The sequence below is a fragment of the Volvox carteri genome (assembly GCF_000143455.1).
Source record: "Volvox carteri f. nagariensis unplaced genomic scaffold VOLCAscaffold_38, whole genome shotgun sequence".
NCBI lineage: Eukaryota > Viridiplantae > Chlorophyta > Chlorophyceae > Chlamydomonadales > Volvocaceae > Volvox > Volvox carteri.
Genome location: NW_003307581.1, coordinates 907,333 through 928,813, shown reverse-complemented (window position 1 = coordinate 928,813; position 21,481 = coordinate 907,333). Strand labels below are relative to the sequence as shown.

The 21,481-nt window shown below is 50.8% G+C and overlaps 2 protein-coding genes across 2 annotated transcripts in view; both read left to right on the top strand.

The window, feature by feature from the left end:
- The window catches only part of VOLCADRAFT_94617 (uncharacterized protein), a gene marked incomplete at both ends in the record, with an annotated part of 30,731 nt that extends 17,497 nt beyond the window's left edge, over window positions 1-13,234 (top strand). The window contains 27 exons of the mRNA XM_002953807.1: window positions 6-240; window positions 284-504; window positions 1,423-1,581; window positions 1,985-2,065; window positions 2,637-2,678; window positions 3,112-3,186; window positions 4,011-4,067; window positions 4,388-4,600; window positions 4,978-5,127; window positions 5,375-5,419; window positions 5,665-5,729; window positions 5,935-6,010; window positions 6,328-6,375; window positions 6,788-7,122; window positions 7,273-7,393; window positions 7,584-7,622; window positions 7,980-8,045; window positions 8,884-8,898; window positions 9,225-9,465; window positions 9,674-9,777; window positions 10,667-10,808; window positions 11,069-11,103; window positions 11,569-11,635; window positions 12,099-12,202; window positions 12,797-12,904; window positions 12,942-12,999; window positions 13,122-13,234. Coding sequence (XP_002953853.1) covers window positions 6-240; window positions 284-504; window positions 1,423-1,581; window positions 1,985-2,065; window positions 2,637-2,678; window positions 3,112-3,186; window positions 4,011-4,067; window positions 4,388-4,600; window positions 4,978-5,127; window positions 5,375-5,419; window positions 5,665-5,729; window positions 5,935-6,010; window positions 6,328-6,375; window positions 6,788-7,122; window positions 7,273-7,393; window positions 7,584-7,622; window positions 7,980-8,045; window positions 8,884-8,898; window positions 9,225-9,465; window positions 9,674-9,777; window positions 10,667-10,808; window positions 11,069-11,103; window positions 11,569-11,635; window positions 12,099-12,202; window positions 12,797-12,904; window positions 12,942-12,999; window positions 13,122-13,234 — 3,015 coding nt within the window. The remainder of the gene's footprint in view (window positions 1-5; window positions 241-283; window positions 505-1,422; window positions 1,582-1,984; window positions 2,066-2,636; window positions 2,679-3,111; window positions 3,187-4,010; window positions 4,068-4,387; window positions 4,601-4,977; window positions 5,128-5,374; window positions 5,420-5,664; window positions 5,730-5,934; window positions 6,011-6,327; window positions 6,376-6,787; window positions 7,123-7,272; window positions 7,394-7,583; window positions 7,623-7,979; window positions 8,046-8,883; window positions 8,899-9,224; window positions 9,466-9,673; window positions 9,778-10,666; window positions 10,809-11,068; window positions 11,104-11,568; window positions 11,636-12,098; window positions 12,203-12,796; window positions 12,905-12,941; window positions 13,000-13,121) is intronic.
- A 3,613-nt stretch (window positions 13,235-16,847) lies between these two features.
- On the top strand, window positions 16,848-20,306 carry phV22 (extracellular matrix glycoprotein pherophorin-V22; the record flags this gene model as incomplete). Its single annotated transcript, XM_002953806.1, has 7 exons — window positions 16,848-16,894; window positions 17,307-17,451; window positions 17,793-18,028; window positions 18,253-18,388; window positions 18,711-18,829; window positions 19,250-19,370; window positions 19,938-20,306. The coding sequence occupies 7 exons, from the start codon at window positions 16,848-16,850 to the stop codon at window positions 20,304-20,306; spliced, it is 1,173 nt and encodes a 390-aa protein (XP_002953852.1).
- Window positions 20,307-21,481: the final 1,175 nt, after the last annotated feature.

The window sequence follows — 21,481 nt, the reverse complement described above, 5'->3', positions numbered from 1 at the left end:
TGCAGGGGCCCAGTACTGGCGAGCGAGTACTGCACAAGGACATTGACGCAGCGCTAAACGCTATAGACTTGAAGCCCTTGCTTCAACAAAAGAGCATGGATGGCGACCTCACCGACAAACCCACGCGTGACGCTGCGAAAGGTGGCCCTGCCGACGAATGGGCGCGACGGCCTCACGATTTATATCAGGATGACGACAATGCAAGCGAGGGCGGCCAGAGCGCCCTTTCAGCACAGTCAGGTGGGTGCGGGTGCGGGTGCACGGGACCCGCTCGCCCGCGCAGTTGTACTAGTACCAAGTGTATGCGAAATGTACAACTTCGGTTCTTGCCGGTTTCAAAATGCATTTAAGCTGGCTTTCCTTGAGACTGGGAACCGCATGCTAATAATAATTGTGGATGGCATGAGGATAATGTTGCTTATGTTGGTTCTGGACGAGGTTAAGGTGGATCCGAACAGATCCCAGGTGCTGTCCGCACCCAACAGTACTAGTACCCAGTACTGGGTGCGGACAGCACCGGGGATCTGTTACCCTGTAGTGGCATCGTATTGGCGGCTAAAGGCGCGCTGAGGTACCAAGGCCTTAGGCCCCGTACCACGGCTCGGAAACACCAGGCAACCAGAGTCACTCCCCTGCCCTGCACTTCCAAGGGTATACCCTAAGCATGGCCCACAAAAACGTTGATTATTGCCTGGGTGCATGCGATCCCCGGAAAGGGATGAATGCTGAGGGGCTTCGTTCCTTTGGTTATTACCGTACGCAGGGGACTGTGGCGCCGATTACAAACGCGGGAAACGGTTTCGGAAATTGATGAAGCTGATGGATTCTGATCAAGTTCAACAGGTATGCACGTACGTAACGACGAGGAGCAAGCGAGGAAAAAGATGGATACACAGTACTGTTTCCGCCGTGCTCTCTTTCAGTACTAACAATACAGTATTGTCCAATATTGTAATTGTATACTGTTCCTCTCGTAGAACAGTATCCAATAACAATACAGAGACAATACTCAGCACAATACTTGCCGTGAGCACGATTTCATGTAGGGTTATCCCTGCACATGCTTTTGATTCCGGCTGTACAAAAGCCGTATAGACGCGCTTCTTCCGCTTGTCTAACCCTGCCTTGCTACCGTGTACTGCGTGGCGGTGGTTACCCACATATCCACGCTTCTGTCCTAGGTTTACAGGCAGACAGGATGCTGATAGCGCAGGTTCGCGGATGGATATGCACGCGTGCATGGGCTTGTGCCTTGGGAGTTATCGTCATTTGTGTGCTGGGCCTGTATGAGAGGTTGGATCCATGGATAGTTACTTGCTGGTGTGCTTCTCATCTCGTTCTTGAAGCCTTCTTACGCACGTGAAAACCGGCAGCACTTTACACCATCACTTGTGCTTGTTTGTTTGCTTTACCCTGCCGTAGGTCCAGCACCGTTATCGCCTGCACGCGCTGCTGACGGTGGCACTATTGGCCGCTGTGCACGTGGTCTGCTTTGCGCTGACAATCCATTCAATTAGCACCAAGCGTGACAGCATGCTGCAGCTGGGGCGCAGCGGCCAGGCGCAGCGCTACATGCATCAAGTGCGTCCAGGGCAGGAAGCAAGAGAGCAATTGTCCTCAAAACTCTTCTCAGCCGCTTCCGGACGCCCTGAATTACCTGCAATGTAGCTTAGGGTTGTGTGCAATCATCGTTCTGCTGTGTGAAGGATCTGTTTCCTTGCTTTCCGTGTACCGTGGGCAGGTTTTGGTAGGATAACCACATGTGAGCACGCGCTGCTTGCCGAGCTGATGCACGAGAATAACATGCATGCAGATGGCGAGCGATTGATGCTGCTGCCTGACTGCATACATGCATGCATAAATACACACATACATACGGACATACATACATACATACATACGGACATGCATACAGACAGACAGACAGACATGTGCCGTTCGGACTGCAACATGCTGTTGACAATCCTCCCTACTATACACGCAGATCATGACGGACGTCCGGTCTTTGGACATGATTTCTAAGAGCAAGACTGACTCAAATCTGTATACACCTGAAGATACGGCGGTAAGCGGCGGGCTAGCGAGGTGCAGTACAGTTCCGGTGTATTAAATGTAGATAGTACGGCACACATGCCTTCTTTAAGCACGCGCTAAGGCGCTCCGCTAGCATCGTAAGAATCATTTTTCGTAGCGGCCACCTACTATATCCGCCAGATTATGTATATGGTTGTAGGTGGCTTTACGCATAAGCGTGTGCTTGCTTGCTTATAGTCTTTGGTAATTTCCGCCTAGACTCTTAAATCGATACACACGAGTGATGGCGAGCATAATTATTGGGCCAAGCAGGTCCGCGATCTGGCAGCCTGCGTGCTACCTTAAACAAGCAAAGTTGGTTGCATAAATGCTGAAGAAAGCTGGCCGATGGGCTCCTACTGCACGCTGCTACCTAGCTATCGTACCTCTTAACTCCTCATTCAGACAAGTTCATTAGCCAGGCGGAATTTGGAAAACGTTTGAATGTGTACGCCGTGTACAGGTAACCTGTCCGGAAATTGATATAGTTTCCAAGTTCACTAAAGAGATGCTAAACTTCTTTCTTCTCCTCCGTCCTTTCTCCTGCCCATGTGCTGCGCCAGTTCTTCATAAAGCGGATATCAGTGGCTGCCAACGAAATGCAGGTACGTAGGCATGGCTGACCGGGTGCTGACCGGGGCAGCCGACCAGCCACTGTGTGAATGGTGTATGCTGCCATTGCCACTCGGTAAGGTGTGGATCTTCTAATGTACGAGGTGGCCTAGGATCGGCATGCATGTACGTCATCCCGGAGGATGAAGCAAGCAAGCAATCTATTGCGTACGTAATGCACACACCTCCAACGCAGGCGGTGCAAGTCCCAATTTGGGTCCCGTTCGGTGCAAATACAGCTTCCTGGTGTAGACTGTCCTGCGTGCGTGGATAGCTGTAGTTTGACCTTGCCAGCGCGATGGTGGCCTTCAAGCATGGTGCGGACCTACCCTACATCCACCTTTGCAAAAACTCCATGAAGTCCTATGCGGCAGGTTTCATGCTCATTAATATCAGTGTAACGCATGCTCGCCTGCTGGATTGTAGGTTCGCTTCAAAGAGATCATGGACAGCCACCACTCATCGTCTATTCGAGGCTTGCTGTTTTATACTACACGAAAGGTGGGCAAAGTGTGTGTGCTACGTTGCAACCTAAAAGAAGCCCTTCTGGATATCATACTCATACACCTTAATGGTTGATTGATTGTTGCATGGCAGTGTAATGTGTGTTTCCTAAAGTAACGCACGTGAAGCCATGCAAGGCTGCAAGGTCTAAGCGAGCCGAAGGACCCCAGCCTGCAAAATGTTTTACCTTCTACAAATGGTGTCCTTGTACAGTAATTGTGACGGTTTTAATCCAATAAATCAGGGCAAGATGCATATGAATATTTTACAGACGCATAGACCTCCTAGCCCGCCAACGAAGAAAGCGTGGTGATCACCTTCATGAAGAGGAGGAACGGAGGGGAGGTAGTCGTGTAGAAGAGGCAATATAGTATGTTACATTTACCTGCAGATATGTTATGCTATTAAAAGCTTAATCGCAGTAGCGACGCGGTATAGGAATACGAATCACAACCGCTAACTGTATGGATCGCTTTCGGATGTATTGACGCATGGTGACCCGTACCTGGCATAGTCCCGCCACCTAGCCCCGGGGAAATTCCTTGACTAGGTGATCGACCTAAAATCCCAAATATCAAGGGGTTTACCGCGCATTAATTTTAGCCACAACTCATGCCTGAGAGGATGACGTCTGTAAAACATTATCATCTACAGGTCGTGCCCTCGTTGAGTAAATAGGGACCGTCCTCAACCGTCCTCAACAGCTCAATTCGACACGACACAAATTGGTGCTGAGACTTATCGATAGAGGCAAATGCAATAACGTGCATTGTCCTTAACTTGGATGCCTCCATCGACGAGCTCACCGTTGGCACATGCAGGTCTGGGACGGAAATATGGCGAATGGCACGGACAAGTACTCCGACATTACCATATGGGTAGGTCAATCGTCATCAATCTAAAATTTGAAGACGGCACCAGGCAGGCGGGAGGCCGAGCTTGTCCTACCTGGAGATGGAGCTTGCAGACATTTAGACAGGATGAAATAAAGGAACTGGTAGTTTCCTTTGTAATGTAGATGTTTAGCATGAATTAATAAGCTGTATGACGAAGTCTCACAGGCTCAGCGATATGTATAGGGATCTGCGAAATTACTGGCCCATTTCTGGTGCACGGTTCGGGCGGACCTTGTGCACAATACGAATTTTGCATTCTGCCGACCTCCGCACTGGACAGGAGTGCATATCTTGTACTGCAGCCTGTATTTTTACTCAAGTTGTCCATCGGTGCGATGGTGCACAATGGGGCGCGGTACACAACTAACGCGCGTGTGGTGCACAAATTCGGACCCGACCAGGCCCTGAAAAAGGGCCAACAATCTCGCATCAAGCCCTGCATAAATTACTCTCACCCTATCGCCATTAAAGTCGGAAATGCTTTTGAAATCACATCAGCGCAGGCTCGAAACCAGGTTGGGACATGAATTAATAACGACTGCAGCTTAGGAATCCAGGTTTTCAGTAAGATCCGAGTCCACCCTCGGCTTGTAATGGCCATAAGCCGCGGTTAAATGCACAGGCCAAGGTGTGCGCCTGAAGGTGCCCGGCGAGGGCGCCCGTGAACAGGTGGTTTGACCCCTAAGCACCGTCAGTGGATGGTTTCGGCCGAGACGTGGGAGACTAGCAACTTGGATCAAGGTTGCAGATGTATGTCGATTCCCAACCTTCTATCGTCGACACGCGGATGTGGTTCAGGGTCCTGAAGTAATTTCCAATTATTAACGTTTACTCCAACCCTGTGCGTATGTACTTTATTAGGGCCTATTTTTTGCTGTGCTCATGCTAACAGGACTTCAGCACGCGATTCTATGCCATGGCCAAGGAGATTGAGCAAAACGGCCTGGGTTGGGTCCAAAACCGTGTCAACATAGCCGACAACACGACGGCCGGACAATTCTTAATTAAGAGTGGTCCAGACCTTTGGAAGGCGTCTCGGCAGGTAAGACCGTCTTACCTGTGACCCGTGAAGGGCGGCAACGGATGCTCCCACGCGTGCATCCCGGGTAATAACGAATGCCTTTTTATAGCCGGATGATTCCGCCATATCTGTAGTAGCTGGCCGCTAAAAAGGCCTCAATAAATGCTGGCGGAGAGCCATAGGGCGTACATATCGACCACATGCGTGCCGTACTATAGAACTACTACAAAATCATATTCAAAAAATACGCTCCCATGCCCGCGTGCAGGTCCTGGACGCTCTGTTGTATGTTGCTGTTGACGATGCTCGCTGGGTACGTACTGCTACGTATCTGAATTCACGCATCAATAATTGTTAGGAAGCCATACTTACAGATCACACCGTAATGCCAGTGTTGGCTAAGTGTTATCGTCCTTTTCAGAAAATTGAATGGCCCTATTGTGCGCGTGCCGCGCTGAACGGAATATTATTGCCCTTCCCCCTAGATGATGCGTGCGGCACATGAGAGCAGCAGCTCGTCTTGTGTTCCATCGCCCTTATGTGTGTATGTACCCGCAGGTCGACAACCTTCAGATCATATTCCTATGTGTCGAAGGCGCGGCCATTACGTCTCTCGCGGCCTGGTGAGCTTCGGCTTTTGATGCGTGCATACGTTATCTCATCGGGCTCTTAACAAGATGCTGGGCAATCATCATTGTGTGTGTAATTATAGACGTGCGTGCGTACTTGTGTACGTAGTTATACTGTAGTAAGTAGTACTTCCTATCCCGCTGCTCGGCCCTGCCTCATGCTATCCACACGGTGGATCACCGCTATATTTGCGCGCAGCTACCTTGCATACCTTTCGAAGGCCGTGGCAGCACAGCGATACAAGCTCTATAGCACATTCATACTCATCCCCTTGGTAAGCTGGAACGGTGGTGGAGAGGGCTAGAACATGATGATGTGCGTATGTGGGGTTAGACTGTTAACAATTTTGTGGGGTTAGACTGTTAACAATTTTGTGGGGTTAGACTGTTAACAATTTTGCTCGCGTGCTGATTATTGCCTGGGTTCCCTGTGCAGGAACATGTAGGGTCAGTCCTGCGTGTCATTCCTTACGTGTTGTGTGTTAGTTATGGCAGATATGCACAAACCCCTTAGGGGTAGGTATAAGTACATGTAGTTTTTAGCTTGGCTAGCTTGCCTCACGTATGTGTATGTATGTCCATTTGATTGCAGGGCCTCACAAGGGCATTGGCTTCCCAGAACACCAACTTAACCGTCGACGTGAGTAAGCTAAGCAAAGAAAGCAACAGGTTTCGCGACCCGTGCGGCATGGGGACTATTGGGCAAACAAAAATGGATGAAGGCCCATAACATAGGCTACTTTCCGTTGCTGTGCATGCGCCCATATATGGCATGGTCAGCCTAGCTCGGTGCATATTGTGAATTTATGGGTCTTTAGATACTGCCCCAATATGTTAGTGTAGTAGCTGGCCGCTTAAAAGGCCTCTCGATGCTGGCAGAGTGCCTTAGCGCGTATTTGCAGACGTTTTGTGTGCCGCACTACACGGCAGCTACTACAGATGGGGACCCTCTCTAGTTTTCATACCTCACAGAAGTGAGTGGAAGGAAAGGGGGAGGAAGCTGCATATAAGCTCATCTGCCATGCCCGCATTGTTGCCTTGACGACCACCAGGATGACGATGATGATGACTCGGACGACGGCGAAGAAAAGACATCGTTGCCAGAGGATCAAGATGGTGGTGAAGCCGCAATTAAGCAGAAACGTCGCGCAATGCTATCAGTGTCCGATACCAGGGCAGAGAATGGCCGCTTGGGCCTTACCCGTGAAGTCTCATTTACCAGACGGAAATCATTAGAAACGGAAGGAGCGGGTGGTATCCACAATCGCAAGAGTAGAAGCTTCAAAGCACGCAGCAGCGGACAGCTTTCAGCCGATTCCATCGGAGCCGAGGCGACGCAAGCCGGCGCCTTGGGAAAGATGGCTTGGCTGCACCGCATGTTTGCCAGGTAGGTATGTATGGGCGCCGTGTATTTAGATGCACCATGTACTTGCACCGGTAGTAATACATTTCACACGTGCTGGCAGGACGCACGGCGGACATATTTTCCGGTCCTGGGCAAGGTTGACATATGCTTAATGCTATGCTTGCTATGTAGGCGTGGATCTCAGGTTGCTCCACTACCGGCCGAGGGAACTCTGCAGGCCCGGCGAAAGCTTCTGTACGATTCACACCAGACTGGGATGCTGCTTACACCCTTCATCGTTTGGTCTGCCCTGGTATGCATACGGTTCAAAGCAGCTAGCTAGCTCCTCCTTGACCTGTGCATGGTGTACGTGGGGCTAGAAATTTAGTAGTTCTTGCTTGCCTGCCACATGGAAAATCTCTAAGCCTGCACCTTGCCACCGCGGCACTTTATGCAACGGAAACAGCCAGATGCCATCCTACCTGCTGTTTTTTCCGTGTCAGGTTGTGGCGCTTTACACTATTGGCGTTGCGAAAATGAGGGTACGTGCTGAAAATGGTGCATGCAGGTTTGAAGTAAATCAAGCAGGACATCTGCCGGAACAGTGTTCCGGCACAAGGATGCATAGCAAAGACGTGATATTCCTTTTAAAATTGACGCTTAGTGATGTTTAATTAATGCGACCATATTTTCTACAACTTGGATGGATGAACGGACGGAGTAGGTTTGGCCCCGGATGGCGGAGGCTGTGATGCCGCGGTCCTGCAATGAGGCCGTGCGACGTGTGATTTGCAAGCATGTCGTTACAGTACTTGTGATTTGTTAGCATGTCTTGTCATTGCTTGTAATTTGCTAGCACGTCTTCACTTCTACGATGGAACTCTCACACGTCATCGCAGGGAATTGTCGAAGTTCTCGCCGTACACTCGGTGGTAAACTTCATGGCGGCCCGAACGTACCGCGCGGTAAGCAAGGTCCAGGGATGTCACGTGTAGCGAGCTACGGACCAGATACGAACATTATACGGAAGCTCTGCAAGATAGCATGTATCGACTAGTTGGTTTTTGACAGCCAAATGTCCGCCTAGACGGAACTAACCGGAGTAAGGATATACCAGTTGTTCCGCCTAAGCATCACAAGTGATGGTAATAAGAATATGTTACTTATTGCCGTAATTAACAGGATTACTCATAACATCACGCATGACCGCAGACCTGCTCAGTGCTTCATAGTATGCGAGTCATTTAAGTTGCACAGGAGGGAAACCATGAGTCGTATCATTCGCGCCGCGGCACTGTACGTGCTCTATATCTCTAATCTAAGACGACTACGCACACACGTACCGGTTTTTATAATTAATAGCAGATAATGTACGGTCCTATTTTAATTTCCCGTCCGGTCGTGCCATTTAGTTGCCATCACTTACCATCACGAAACGGGGAGCAAGGATGCATGACGCTTGTTGTTTTCAATGCCAACCTACCTACGTAACAAAGCTGATGGGTGCGACGAAGCGGTGATAGCTCACTGGCGTGCTTGCTCACGCTATCTCGTGCGTCCTGTCTTGGAGACCGCGGTCTGACGAAGTGACGAAGGCCGTCCCTTCGGCAGGAGTCTTGCCCCTACTTGCCCCTTGAGTGGCTCTAGAACCATTCTAGCGTACACAAATTACTGTAGAGATTTATCCACGCGCGGATGATACCTCAATGCATGCCGCGAAAATGTACGATTTAAATGCGAAACAATTGCGCTAGGTATTAATTCGCTAAACCTACCGTTTCTTTCACCTGTTTGCCTATGCAGGTATTCTTCTGCCAGGTATGCCACTGGCAAATGGAGGTACTTCCTTGCGGCTTTCGCCACGAAGTGGATTTTGGAGTAGATACATATACCAGCACCGAATGTATAAAAAAAATCAATAGTGAAGGCGGCTTTATTTTTGTTACGTAATGCAGCCGCCAGCACTAATGACCCATATGCTTAATTGAGAACCTGCTGTCGTCGGTGGGTATTACTTGTCCGACATGCAAAGGATCGGTACATGTCCGTGCCAAGAATCAATATCTGGTTCTTGGTAGCTGCTATAGACATCGGCAGCCGCTTGTTGCGACGGAATAATGTGACCATCATGCACGGCGTCACAGGTCCTGGTAGGCCTTTGCCAGGTAGATGGGACATACCCACGGGTTATTGTGTCGCCGACAGTACAAACTCTATGCGTGCTATGCGTGCGCACGCTCGATGACATGCGTGCACAGGAGCTGGCTGCTGTCGATGACTTGGGATTGCTCGGCCCTCGCCGTGCTGCGGTCATGGCCGTATGGAAGGTTATCCGTGATGCCTGGTACACCCTTCAGCTAGGGGCGGAGGCCTACAAGTCCACCGGTACGGCCACTATATGCCTGTTCCTGTGCTTCCTCTACTATCCTGACAGCATTTGCAGGCGCCCGCTAATATCCATCGTATGAATGTATGCTTTGTCGTACATGCACATGTGCACTCTACCTTACTCGTCCCATACACGGCAGAAGGATGTAAGGATGCATGCTGGGCTCTTGCTAACCACGACCCGATCTGCGCATGTGCGTGGCAGGTCCTGACACGGAGCGCTTCCCGCTAGTGAAAGGCGGGCTTTCCTATTCATCATCGAAACTGGAATACCTGTTTTACAGCAATGGCCAGTGCCACCGCGCCCTGGTGAGTATCGTTAGGTCGTTTCCGACTATGGTTATGTCGATCCGACTGGCCACATTAGGCATGCTTAGGAAGTCATGTCATTCCGAATGCTATACCATAAAGTGTCATGCTTCCTCTAAGCTGGAGAAGAGGCGCAGCCCTCGCCCGGCTGCAGGCCTGCCTAGTCAGCATGACGGCCAAATTAAAAGGAAACAGTTCGGGTTGTACCCAAGGCAGGTAGGTTGCCACAATCTGACAGATGCCGCCCAAAAGTGCATATGGGAAAGTGAATGCGCACGATGGCGAACTCCAGAACGAGGTTGAGGTTTGGCTGTAAGATCCCCTTTGCACTAGCGTGGCTTGCGGAGCGTTATCACGTTCGCTGTTCGGTGTGGCTGGCTTAGGGATATTAAAGTGGGGAGCAGGGGATGTGGAGATCAGCAGCAGCAGCGAGTTCAATAAACTCTGCCATCCACCGTCACAACCAATCTATAGGATAACTACTTGGGACCAGGTTGCGTGCACACATGTAAAAGCCGAATAGATTAAATTTTAATCTGTAAGGGTCGTAAGTACTGCTCACAGAAGAAATGTATTCGCGCTGCAGCGCACTGTAGCATCTCGTAGGACCTTTTCGGCATGCAGCTACAACAGTGGAAGTGTTGTTCAAGTTTTTCTTTGGTCATCACGCACTTTGCACACGTCTTTATTATTTCCAAGTGGTTGGGTCAGTACGCAAGCACATAAGGGTGATTACGTAAGCGATGTCTTCAGGCAGACGGCGCGTCTATGGTACTTACTAGGTACTTCCCTGTACAACTCTATTTTGCGTCCTTCCATTTCGTTTGAAATGCCTGGCGCCGGGGTCCCTGTGTGGTCCGTTCAATCGATTGATGCATATGCTGTGCAGGAGAATCAGCCGTGCCCAGGGCCGGAGAGCAGGTTCTACTACATCACTCACTCGAGTCTGGACACCATAATGCATCGATTTATGATGCATGTCAATGCGATGGGTTCTTCTACGAACACCGTACCGGCAGGACTAGGCGATGGTAAGTGCAAACCACTCGCGCCACCACTTTGGAGCCTTTTTACTACGGCTATGACAAGCTTCGCGGTCGGACAAAGGTTGGCTCTAACCAGACAGTATTAAGAAACACCACGCATCACGGCCCGCTGATGGCGATTGATCCACCCGTGTACCGCCGACAGCTACATGTCATACGCATGATGAATGCATGCTCCAACTAGCTAGCCCGCGCTTGCTTGCCGCCTACCGACCTTTTACCACTGGGCGAAAATTTGACCGCAGAACACTTGGACTTCGTCTACAATGTGGGAACCAAGGTGCGTGATGAGGAACGCCAGAGCGTCAGGGCACAAGCAGCAGCTGGGTTCATGGCCAGCCAGCTACGTAGGCATATACATCTGTAAATTTATGTATTGTCAATAGGTCGTGTCCCAGCATAACGGATAGGAACAGTCGATGTTTATCATAGCCAGAGCACAATCTGTAGATCAAGAAAATTTACAGGCGGAGGGCAGGCAGTTAGATGGTATGTAGACGGACACTAGCAGCAAGCCAGCGTAATTTGTACTCGGTACATGTGCATATGGGGCCTGATGCGTTGCATTCTGTGAAATTCGTGATTATTGTCTAAAGATTGTGCCCTGGTAGATTCGATAGGGACGGCCCCTTTTTCTTATACCAGGGTGCGATTATTAGACGATGAAGAATTTTTACAGACAGCTGTTGATGCTGATGCTGATGGTCTGAATGTCCATCCATGCGGCATGCGGCCTCTTCCACAGGACCTCATTGATGGGATTTTCAAAATTCAGGAGGCCCATTTTGAAACCATCATGTCCTTGTTTCATGGTAAGCTTCGGGCTGTGGACCATGCCTATCGTGCATTAGTGTTGCGCTTGTTATGCAGCGCCATCCGCTGTGCCAACGTGCATATGGACACGCAACGTGCCTCACCACGATGGCATAGCTCTGCATCTTACGCAACCCGCTTCTAGGGCAACGCTCTTCCTTGTTATGGACTTGCGCTTGTCACTTGCGCTTGCCACTTGTCGCCAGTGGCGGCAAGCACTATTTTAAAGTATACCCTAGTTTCGGGTGAGTTAAGCGCCTGGGATGTGCGGGTGTATGTGGGATGGAGACGCGACATCGCAGGCCTCCCAGATGGCCCATGAATCCTTACTGGCCCATCCAGCAGGGTCTGAGAACCGAACTTAATAGATAGGGTAAATAAGCAATTACATTTAACCCATAGTGCTGCTTGCTGCCTAATCCACGTCCTACCGCGTGCATATGTGCCATACCTGCGTGGCAGACATCTTCGTCCTGCATGTCATCCTCCTCGTCATGTTTTGGATCCTTTTCGGCGGGTACCTTGCACTGATCCTCAATCCACTCCTGCGGCGGATTTCCTGCGAGGTAAGACTAGGCCGCAGCACGCGATGGCGCCATTCCCTTTCGTCGACACATAACTGGCCTGGTAAATGCCCCTAGCAGCTTTTACTGCCCCAACGCGCGATGTTATCCTGGTGGGGCAAGAATCAGAGTTACAGGTTACACGTGATTCCTCCCTGATGAGTCTCGTTTGGATAGGCAGGTCTGCGCGAGTAGGGCCTGGTAAGCTTGCCAATACTGCAACAGTGTTTATTGACGTGGATGAAACGCGCCACCTAGGCTGTGGCTTCCACCTAGGTGCAATGATTTGCACAACGTAGCAACTGAGCAACCGCGCGCATTTCTGACTGCCTTGCTTTCATATGACCTTAGCGGAGGCGTGTTGCGGAGTTGATGAGTCAACTACCTCTGGAACTGGATGTGGAAAGGCTGGTGGCCAGGGCGCTGGGTGCGGTTGCCAACGGCCCCGGCGGCGGCGGATCAGGAGCCGTAGGTCCCAGCGGCCAAACTGGCGGCGGCGAAATCATTGTTAACGGTGCGTGATTTCTTCACAACCGCGCCAATCCATTTGTCATGTATAGCAAACAAGCCACTACAGTGCTTGCGGCTGGGCAACAGAGTATGGGGGGTCCTCCATACCTGTCATGTGCCATGGATGGGCAAAAAGGTGGCATGAACGACTGGGACCTCGTCAGCACTATGGTTACTGTACATGCACTGGGCCAAGTACGTCTGCTTGCTCTGGACCGTGTTATACGCGCAGGCGTTCCAGGCAATGCGAATGCTGTCGATGCTGTCGCCAAGTGGAAGAGCATCATACGGTAAGCTGTTACCTGCATTAGGCGAAGGCACCAGGCAGCAGAGCGTTGTCTTGGCTTTGTGCATGTTACGGTAATGGCGAAAAATCCATTTGCTGGGTGTTTTTTCTCGGACACCGCTTCAGGTCTCCCCGCCTTCGAGCAGGCATCAGCAAACACGGCCTTCAGGCTTATTTGCTTTGCGCACCCTGACCTCATGCAGCAGCACTGCTCGTTTGGACATATGTATGTCAGTTGATGACATGGATATGCCTACAATACATTTGACCCAATGCCACGCCAACCGGAATTGGCTGGGTGTGATGTTATGTATTGTTAACCAATTGATATGACCGAAGCGTACGTCTAAGCATCCTCCATTACTCGTCTACGTGGAAACACGTATCGTGCCACGTGGTTGTACGCAGATCTGCGAGCTCACAGCTGGTGAAGGCGCAGAGCGGCAGTGTTCACAGCAGGAAAATGTCCTAAGGGCGAGGATACTTTAAGTAGCCAGCCGTACGCGCAAGGCACGGATATCCGTATTTAAGTAAACTTGGTATGTAGATAAAATAAGGAATGGTATAGCCTGCGAGCGAGGGCGCGACCTGAAGCGAGCGAGCGTCAACTTTATATCCGCCGCACTGCTAGTTTGCTGGTTTCAAATCAAGCAGGGGCAGCAGCTTTTTGGTGTTTTGCTGTAGACATGAATGAATGACGGAATCCAGGCGGGTAAATAACGTTCCTTCCCGGACTGATGCACTTGCTATGGACGGGCTCAGTCAATGCAAAAACAAAAACCAACGTTTTATTCATGCTTTGTGCTACACTTCATTGACGACTTCAATTTTGCCCCAGTTTTATATTCTCATTCTTGCCTAATAACCTGCATTTCGACTTGCCAAGCTGGCACACAATGTGGGGCACGGGCCTACCGAAGCAAGGCGTTTGGCGTTAATGCCAAAAGTGTGTGCAAATACTTGCGCTCGCTTGCAAGCTGGCGTGTACAGGACGCGGCAACCTTAGTAGTTAACTGAAATTGAGCTGTTTTTCACATTAATCGTTCAACTGCACCAGCGAAAATTTGTAGCGTGTGCGTGTGGTGGCAGCAGGCGCCTTGTATGCGTGCGACGTGCTTGTTCTTATGTGAGAGTGAGAGTGTGTGTGTTGTTACAGTGGGCTCCAAACTCACGAAGAGCCAGTCATGAAGAGCCAGAGTGGTCTTATGTCGCCTTGTTAGATGCGTGATGATGCGGGACCAGGTAAATATGCTGGTGGTTTCTAAGAGCACGAGGAGGAAAGCTGAAGATGGGACGTGGTGTATGCATGTAGATGTATCGCGCAAGCAAGCATTTAGTTATCCACATATCGTAGCCACCGTACCGCCGTGCGTGGCTGGCATCACTACTATCGCCAGGAATTGCTGGATGATACATGCTTTCATGCTTGCAGGTCAGGCTAGGAGAAGTATGTGCGTGAGAGGTAATGTAAGCAGTTGTCGTTTTTGCTGTTATCATACCGGAATACTACAATTACAGTTACAGTGTCCGCACAGGTGGGTGGGGGGGGGCCCCATGGACCGTTCATAAACCTTAACGTCACATTGTCGGAGTTGCCGGAATACTCGAGAAACCGTGAGTTCTTAAACCCTCCATCAGTAATTACGTAAGCCAAGCGAACCGCCTGGACGGCAATCCATGAGTAACAATACTTTTGCCGTATAGTAAGGCGCGTACATCGTATATGCACTTGCGCTAAGGCGCTCTGCCAGCATCTTGAGAGGCCTTCTTCAGCAGCAAGCTATTACAGATGCAGACGCACTTATTGGGCAGCTACTAGGGCTGACGATATAGCAGAAGGATTAACAACAAAAAGTATTATTCATGCGTTATGCTGCTAGTTCCTCCGACGTTGACTCGAGCGAGCGACGGCAAATCCCCATTTTGCGCACGTTGACAGCATGAGGCGATAGGAGGAGAGTGGGGCAAGACAGAGACTTCAAGGGAAATGAACCCTTAGGCAGGACAATCGTCGCCGGAAATCTGGGAGTGGTCCTTCTAGCAGCCACGGGTGAAACAGGACAACAGCAGACACTTGCGGCTTGCTCAGCGCCTTAAGGCGTAGATGGGTTAGATTGCTGTAACTACATGTCTACCTTGAGATCAAGACAGCCAACTGACCGGTAACCCAACTGACCGGTTAACGTGTCTTTAACGATAGTTAATCGGTCGGTTTGGTTAATGAACCCGGTAGTGTTGAAAACGGTCGGTAACCGACGTGTTTATGCCATAGGGCTTGGGAACCGTGCCGGTTTCTTTGCAAAGTTTGGGAGCGCTTGGAGGAGGTGTACACATGACTCGGCAATCGTGCGAGCCCTGGTCTCAGGAAAGAGGTGAATCTGGACTCGATGGGTGGAGTGCTCTCTAATGGAGGAGCACTACACTACGACTACAAACTTGGAATCAAGGCCCTTACTAATCTGTTGGCGGATGAAGCGGCAAGGGAGGGTGCAGTTTGCCCGGGCCCAGTCCCCAGTACCCATACAAGTGCATGGCCATAGTCCGCAAGGGTACTACTTTATGTTCACGTCTCCTATATATGCAAGAAACTTTAGGATTCATCCTGACCTGCCGCTGGGCAGCGCTTCACCAGGCAGGCAGCAGTATGGTGAAGTGGTATACCTGGATAACGTCCTGGCTTTCAGCAGGAGTGCCCGGCGGGTCTATGGTGCACGGGAGGCGGGGGAGGCGGCCATTCTTATTGCCCTGGCTGCTACCTAACGGGGAGCTACTTGGCGCGCGTAAAGGCAAGGGCTAATACAAGGAGAAGGTGAAGACCACGGACATCAAGGGTGTCGTATAGATTGCGTCCTCACGCGTTTGGGCGCAACAAGTGCTCAGTCCAGCCGATCCTAGGATTGGCTGGATTGAGCACTTGTCGCGCCCAATTTTAATTGGCGTTTAAACGCGGGAGGCCTCCTGCCTGCTGCCTGCCTGCCTCCTACCTACTGCCGGCCTGGCATCGCGCACGCACGGATGCCTGGACAGTTTTGTTTTATCTGCCCAGGAAATCATCTGCCCTACTGCTGTATAGTATCCTAATAAGGTGAGGTGCAAACTGTTTACCGGCGGGAAAATAAAGATCGATGCGACATCCACGCATATGCATGATGATGTGATGGACCGTAGCAACAACGTAGGGAAGCGGTCTCCGGCCGATGGAAAACGTAACAACGTTTTTATTACTGATTGCGCTTACACCCTACGGCTTCCTGGCTTGGTCCACACGATGCAGAGATTCAACATATATGCAACAGTATGCAACGTCCGGGATCTTCCTTGACACGACCCGCAAGTTGCCATCATCGTTGGAACACAATTGCAATGCTACTAAAAGATGGCAACTTGCGGGTCATATCAAGGAAGATCCTTGGCTAATAATGGATCGTCGCGTCGGCGAGGAAAATGAAACATCTTCGGGTGCTGACCGCCCAACTGCACGTAGAGCTGACGACGACGACATGACTAATTCGATCTTGCACATATAGCAGTGCGACGAGCGAGGGCCTTACGACGTTGTCGCTGTCATATACTTGCATAAAACGTACTTTTTATATATACGCATAATAAGTTCAAGCACGCGTGGTTTACCACGCTGCAAGCTGTTTATTATGTACGTCGTGATCGTGCCGCTCTTCCTGCTGATTGCGCCGCTCGCATCTTTTTCTGAGGTCTAAATCTACAGGGGTTACCTACCCTCTGTAAATGTGGTGGCCTTGCAGTATTCCCTTAGTTGCGTTCTTGCGAAGCCACAGACGGCCTGCGTGGCTGCCTTGCTTGTTCGCCTGCCGGCCCTTGGCCGTGTTGTTTGAGATGCGACTCCAGCAGCGAGTATTTCTTTTCGTGGCGCTTGTGATATGGTAAGGAAGAACTAGCATGTATTGGTAGTATATGTATGATGCGTATGCTAGGGGGTGGATAGGCTTATTATGTAAATGTTTAAGCAGTAGCCTCGTGTCACGCATTCCGGGATATTTGTCGGTATAATATTCTATGATCTATAGACACGGTCATCGTATAATGCATATAGATAGGACCGATCAATAGATCGTATATAGATTCATGGTATAGACTGGTCTATAGATATGCCATAAAAACAATAGAATGAAATTGATGGTCTGTAGGCACTACCCAATCTTACAGACGCTTTCCCAACTCGCAACGCCGTATGGACTCATGCTGCATTCAGGCGGTGAAGGATTAACGATTAACTGTCTTTCTCTCTCTTCTGCGCCCGCCTTTGACGTACATACATCGCTTTCATACACGCAGGGCCGGGTTCGCACAGATCTCGGAAGCGGCCCCAGCGGGGATTATTAATCCAGAATTCCCGTACTGCAAGTGCAAAGCAGCCCCCTCCGCTTACAAGCTCGATAACAACGCTCGTTTTCAAGGCAACAACACTTACTGCTTTACGGTGCGGGTCAGCGTTCCTGCCAACTGTACGGACTACTGCTGCAGCCGGGCGGACCTCTACAAGATGGAGGTAAAATATCTCGATTTTCGCGTATGGGCCTTATTACAGTCCCATGCATTAATTTACGTTGGCCACTCGTTGAATTCGCTTGGGTCGCTCTGCTGCTAACAGCTGGGCGGGGGACCTGATTATGGGTTGCTGTTTCCTTACGATTCACTCCATAGAGCAATTTCGTAGCTTCCATGGAATAAGCTGAGAAATTCTCCTGTGCCAGCTATATGTATACCTAGTCCCCAAACCTCCAATCCGCTGCACGTATTACCACGTGAACGGCCTTGCAGGTTGACACGAAGGCTGAGTGCCATGTTCCGGGCGTGGTGATGTCGGCCAGCCTCAACGGTGTCCGTACCCAGCGGAGACCCACCTTGGAACGTGCGCCGCAGCAAAGCACTAATCGCTCCGCCATCCTGAAGCTCACCGCGTTGGGCCTCAACCTCGCCAACACTGACGGTGCTGAGATCTGCATCACCCTCGGCACGAACAGGGCCGGCAGCGGCTGCACCACTATGGAGCAATTGTGCGCACCAAAAATGGACGACTCACGCAGCTTGTGCACCGTTGCTCTGTTCAGCAGCGATACAGACTGCTGCCCCACCGCAGGCGTTGGCCTGCCACCATCACCGCCACCACTGCCACCGCAACTTCCGCCGCCAACGCCCTTACCTCCACTATCACCGTCGCCTTCACCGCCGCCTCCGTCGCCTTCTCCGCCACCTCCGTCACCTTCCCCGCCGCCACCAGTACCTCCGCCAACGTCGACGTCACCACTGCCGCCGCCTGCTTTTCCGCATCCCCTACCTCCTACACCGCCACCACCGCCACCGTCGCTATCGTTCACGTCGCTACCACCATCACCGCCACAGTCGGCATGCGCTACGTGCGTCACCTTCAGGCTTTTTCCCAATAACGCCATCCCATACAATCTCACTAACGAGAAATGCAAGGATTACATACGCGCTGTAGTGGAACGCATCGCCGATTATGCGGCTGTCAATTACGGCGCCAATTTCACCATGACGGCAGAGGGTTGTTACAATGACAGCGCCTTTGCATGCGGTTCGATGAACAGAAACGCGATAGCTGTAGCTGCAAGCCCTGTCGGACATTTGGATGGCATAGCTATGGAATGGCTTGACATGGTGGTTCGTCCTGCCGCATCGGGACCTGACCTGTCCCCATTCACCAAATGCACGCGTCAGTTTATCAACCACACTGTCGAAGTTAATATCGGTGGCGGCCTCGGAGATGATCCACATATCTGCTTTACCGGCAACGCAAGGGCAGTCTGCAATGACCTGGTGTCTTTCCCGTCTTGCAAGTAAGCGAGAAGGACATCCCGCATTCAACGACAATGCAGGACTTGCTAATTGTAACTGTCGCGATGCGTGCAAACACTTTGATGGTATCTAATTGTGTGATGAGCGCTTTTTTTTCATGCCTTGCTATCCCCGCTGCCTGCGCTACCTACAGAACCACGCACTATCATGTCTTTAATGTCTGCATGAGCAGCTAGATGGATGGCAACCCATGCACCCAAACATCTATCGCCCTGAGCTTGAGTGGGCGTGTAGTCACCATGATGTAGGCACCACCGGGTCCGTTCTATATCTATCTCGCGCCAGCTAGGTCGAGGCTGCAGGTAGCTTCCGAGGAATGTGTTCTGACTTTGCAATTATTTGGTTGGATTGCATGCCTAATGGAATGTATTTGAGTCTTATGCTCATCCAAAACCACCCAGTTGCACAAGATTGGAACGCGCGGCACCGCTTGAGGCTGTGCCCCGTTATACGACTCGGCCAGGCCGGAAGTCTTCTACTGCTCTGCACTGCTTCTCATTTCCAAAATTTGATGCGGAGGAGGTAAGTTTATTTGTTAAATGGCCTCGTAAGATTGTCGCACACTTGCAATAATTACACGGTATCCGACGAGTTATATGTAACCGGGGTTTAGGATTTGCTTGGCACTGCTTAGGTGTCGTTGCGATCTGATAGGAGCTTAGGACGCTGCTACATAGACGTTGTCATGCCCCCTATGAATCGGTAGCGTGTAGGCAGCATCGGCGTGGAGTAGTAGCCAGCACATTAACAGCATTTACACTAGCCGCATGCGTGTATTTTGCTGTCCGCCGCCGTAACTGGAATGTAAGCAGTCCGCATGGTATTACGGATTAGTGCGTTCTGACAAGGGCATCTTCGTCTGTAATTATTTAATCGTTATAGATCGTGCCCTGTCGTATTAGATAGGGACGGTCCCTATCTAATGCACCGGGGCTCGATCTATTAATCAGTAAATTTTCGTACAGACGTGCGTGCGCGCGGGTACATGATGTTATACGCTTCGTAGACCTACATACCCTGCTGCATAGTACTGAGCGAGATGATGTATGGGGCTCTGCGGTTGATGCTCATTCCCTTTTGAATGAGCAGGCGGCGGCGTCCTGCGCCAACTTCACCACCTTGCACAAGATTGAGTTCTGGGCCAACGAGACTCTGCGGCGTCACCTGAAATACATTGGTGTCAGACCCGGCGACGCCCGTGACATGACGTTCCGAAGTCCATCGTGGGGCCCGACTGGCAGCAACACTGCAAAGGCGACGTCTCTGGACTGGACATTTCAACAGGCGTACGGCGCCGAGATTTGCCTGGAGCTTCAGAGCAACATTTTGCTCAACGAGTTCTGCCAGGGTCCCAGGTTCAATTACTGCTATTTGGCTATCCTTGACATGGCTTCAAAGTGTTGCCCTATCTACGCTGTTGCCATAACTGATGATGCCCTGCTGGGGAGTTCGAAATGAAGCTGATATCCGACGGATGACAGCGGAAAAGGCATCAGGCCCTCATGACGGTCAACATGTTGTCGGCTGAGCATTACGTGTGCATGCATATCCATATATAGCTGCACCATGGGTTAGGCAGGAAAGCCAGTAATTGCATGAACGGACCCGTCTGTTTTGGCCGCCGCCCTTTCTATCTATTGCGAAGGCGTCTAGGTGAACCTGCACCATACGGGAATTGATGTGTGTGTGTGTGTTGCATGGTTGGGTGTGTGTGTTGCATGGTTGTGTGTGTGTGTGTGTGTTGCATGGTTGGGGGTGTGTGATCCCATACTACCCATACGAGTCGAAGGCCCAAGGGCAAGACCTGAACGCCTAAAAGCCACGGAAAAAGGAAATACCGCACTAGCAGGAGAAGAGAAAAACCTAGCGCCCAAAGGGGCGGAATTGATGTGGCGGAGTACAGGACGTTTGCTTACCTACTGACTTATTCCCATAGCAGAGCTTCGGAAGCTATGCAAGTACGCTATCTGTACGGCATGTCTTGAATCTCAATGCGATCGATAGAGCACGTGCGTGCATGCTGCAGTTTACACACTAACACAGTTCATGTGCGTGCGTGTGTGATGGCTGCTGCCTACACGTCTGTAGATCATATGTGTGTAGTAAAGCATTATAAATGGATGGGCCTTTGGTAGCCGTCGTCTGCGCAATAATGTAGGCCCATTAATGCACAGATGGGCAGAGTCGGGTACTATCCTAATTAAGCTTCCATTCGTAGAAGCTGGCCGCTGAAAAGGCCTCGTGATATGCTGGTCAAGCACTTCGCGTGTATTTATAGATGGTATGTGTGCCGTACTGTGTACCAGGTATTACGTCATTCCACGAGTTTCACCTCGACTGCCCATGGCTGCTGCTCCCGCTGCCTTCCCAACGCCTGCATGGTTTGCAGGGGAGGGGAGACAAGAGGGGAAAACTGGTTGAGATTTGTTGCCGAGACGATAACACAACTGTGTTCAATATTACATGGTGAAGCAGATTCTCCGTTTCTGGAACCGCCTTCAAAAGCAAGTGGGATCCATTGCTCATGCAGTTTTACGGCAGGAGATAACCGATGCCCTGACCAACCCGGAATGGGAGGGTTGGGGAATCTCAATGTTACGACTGTTTTCCTTCTTGGAGTGCAACATTTGGAG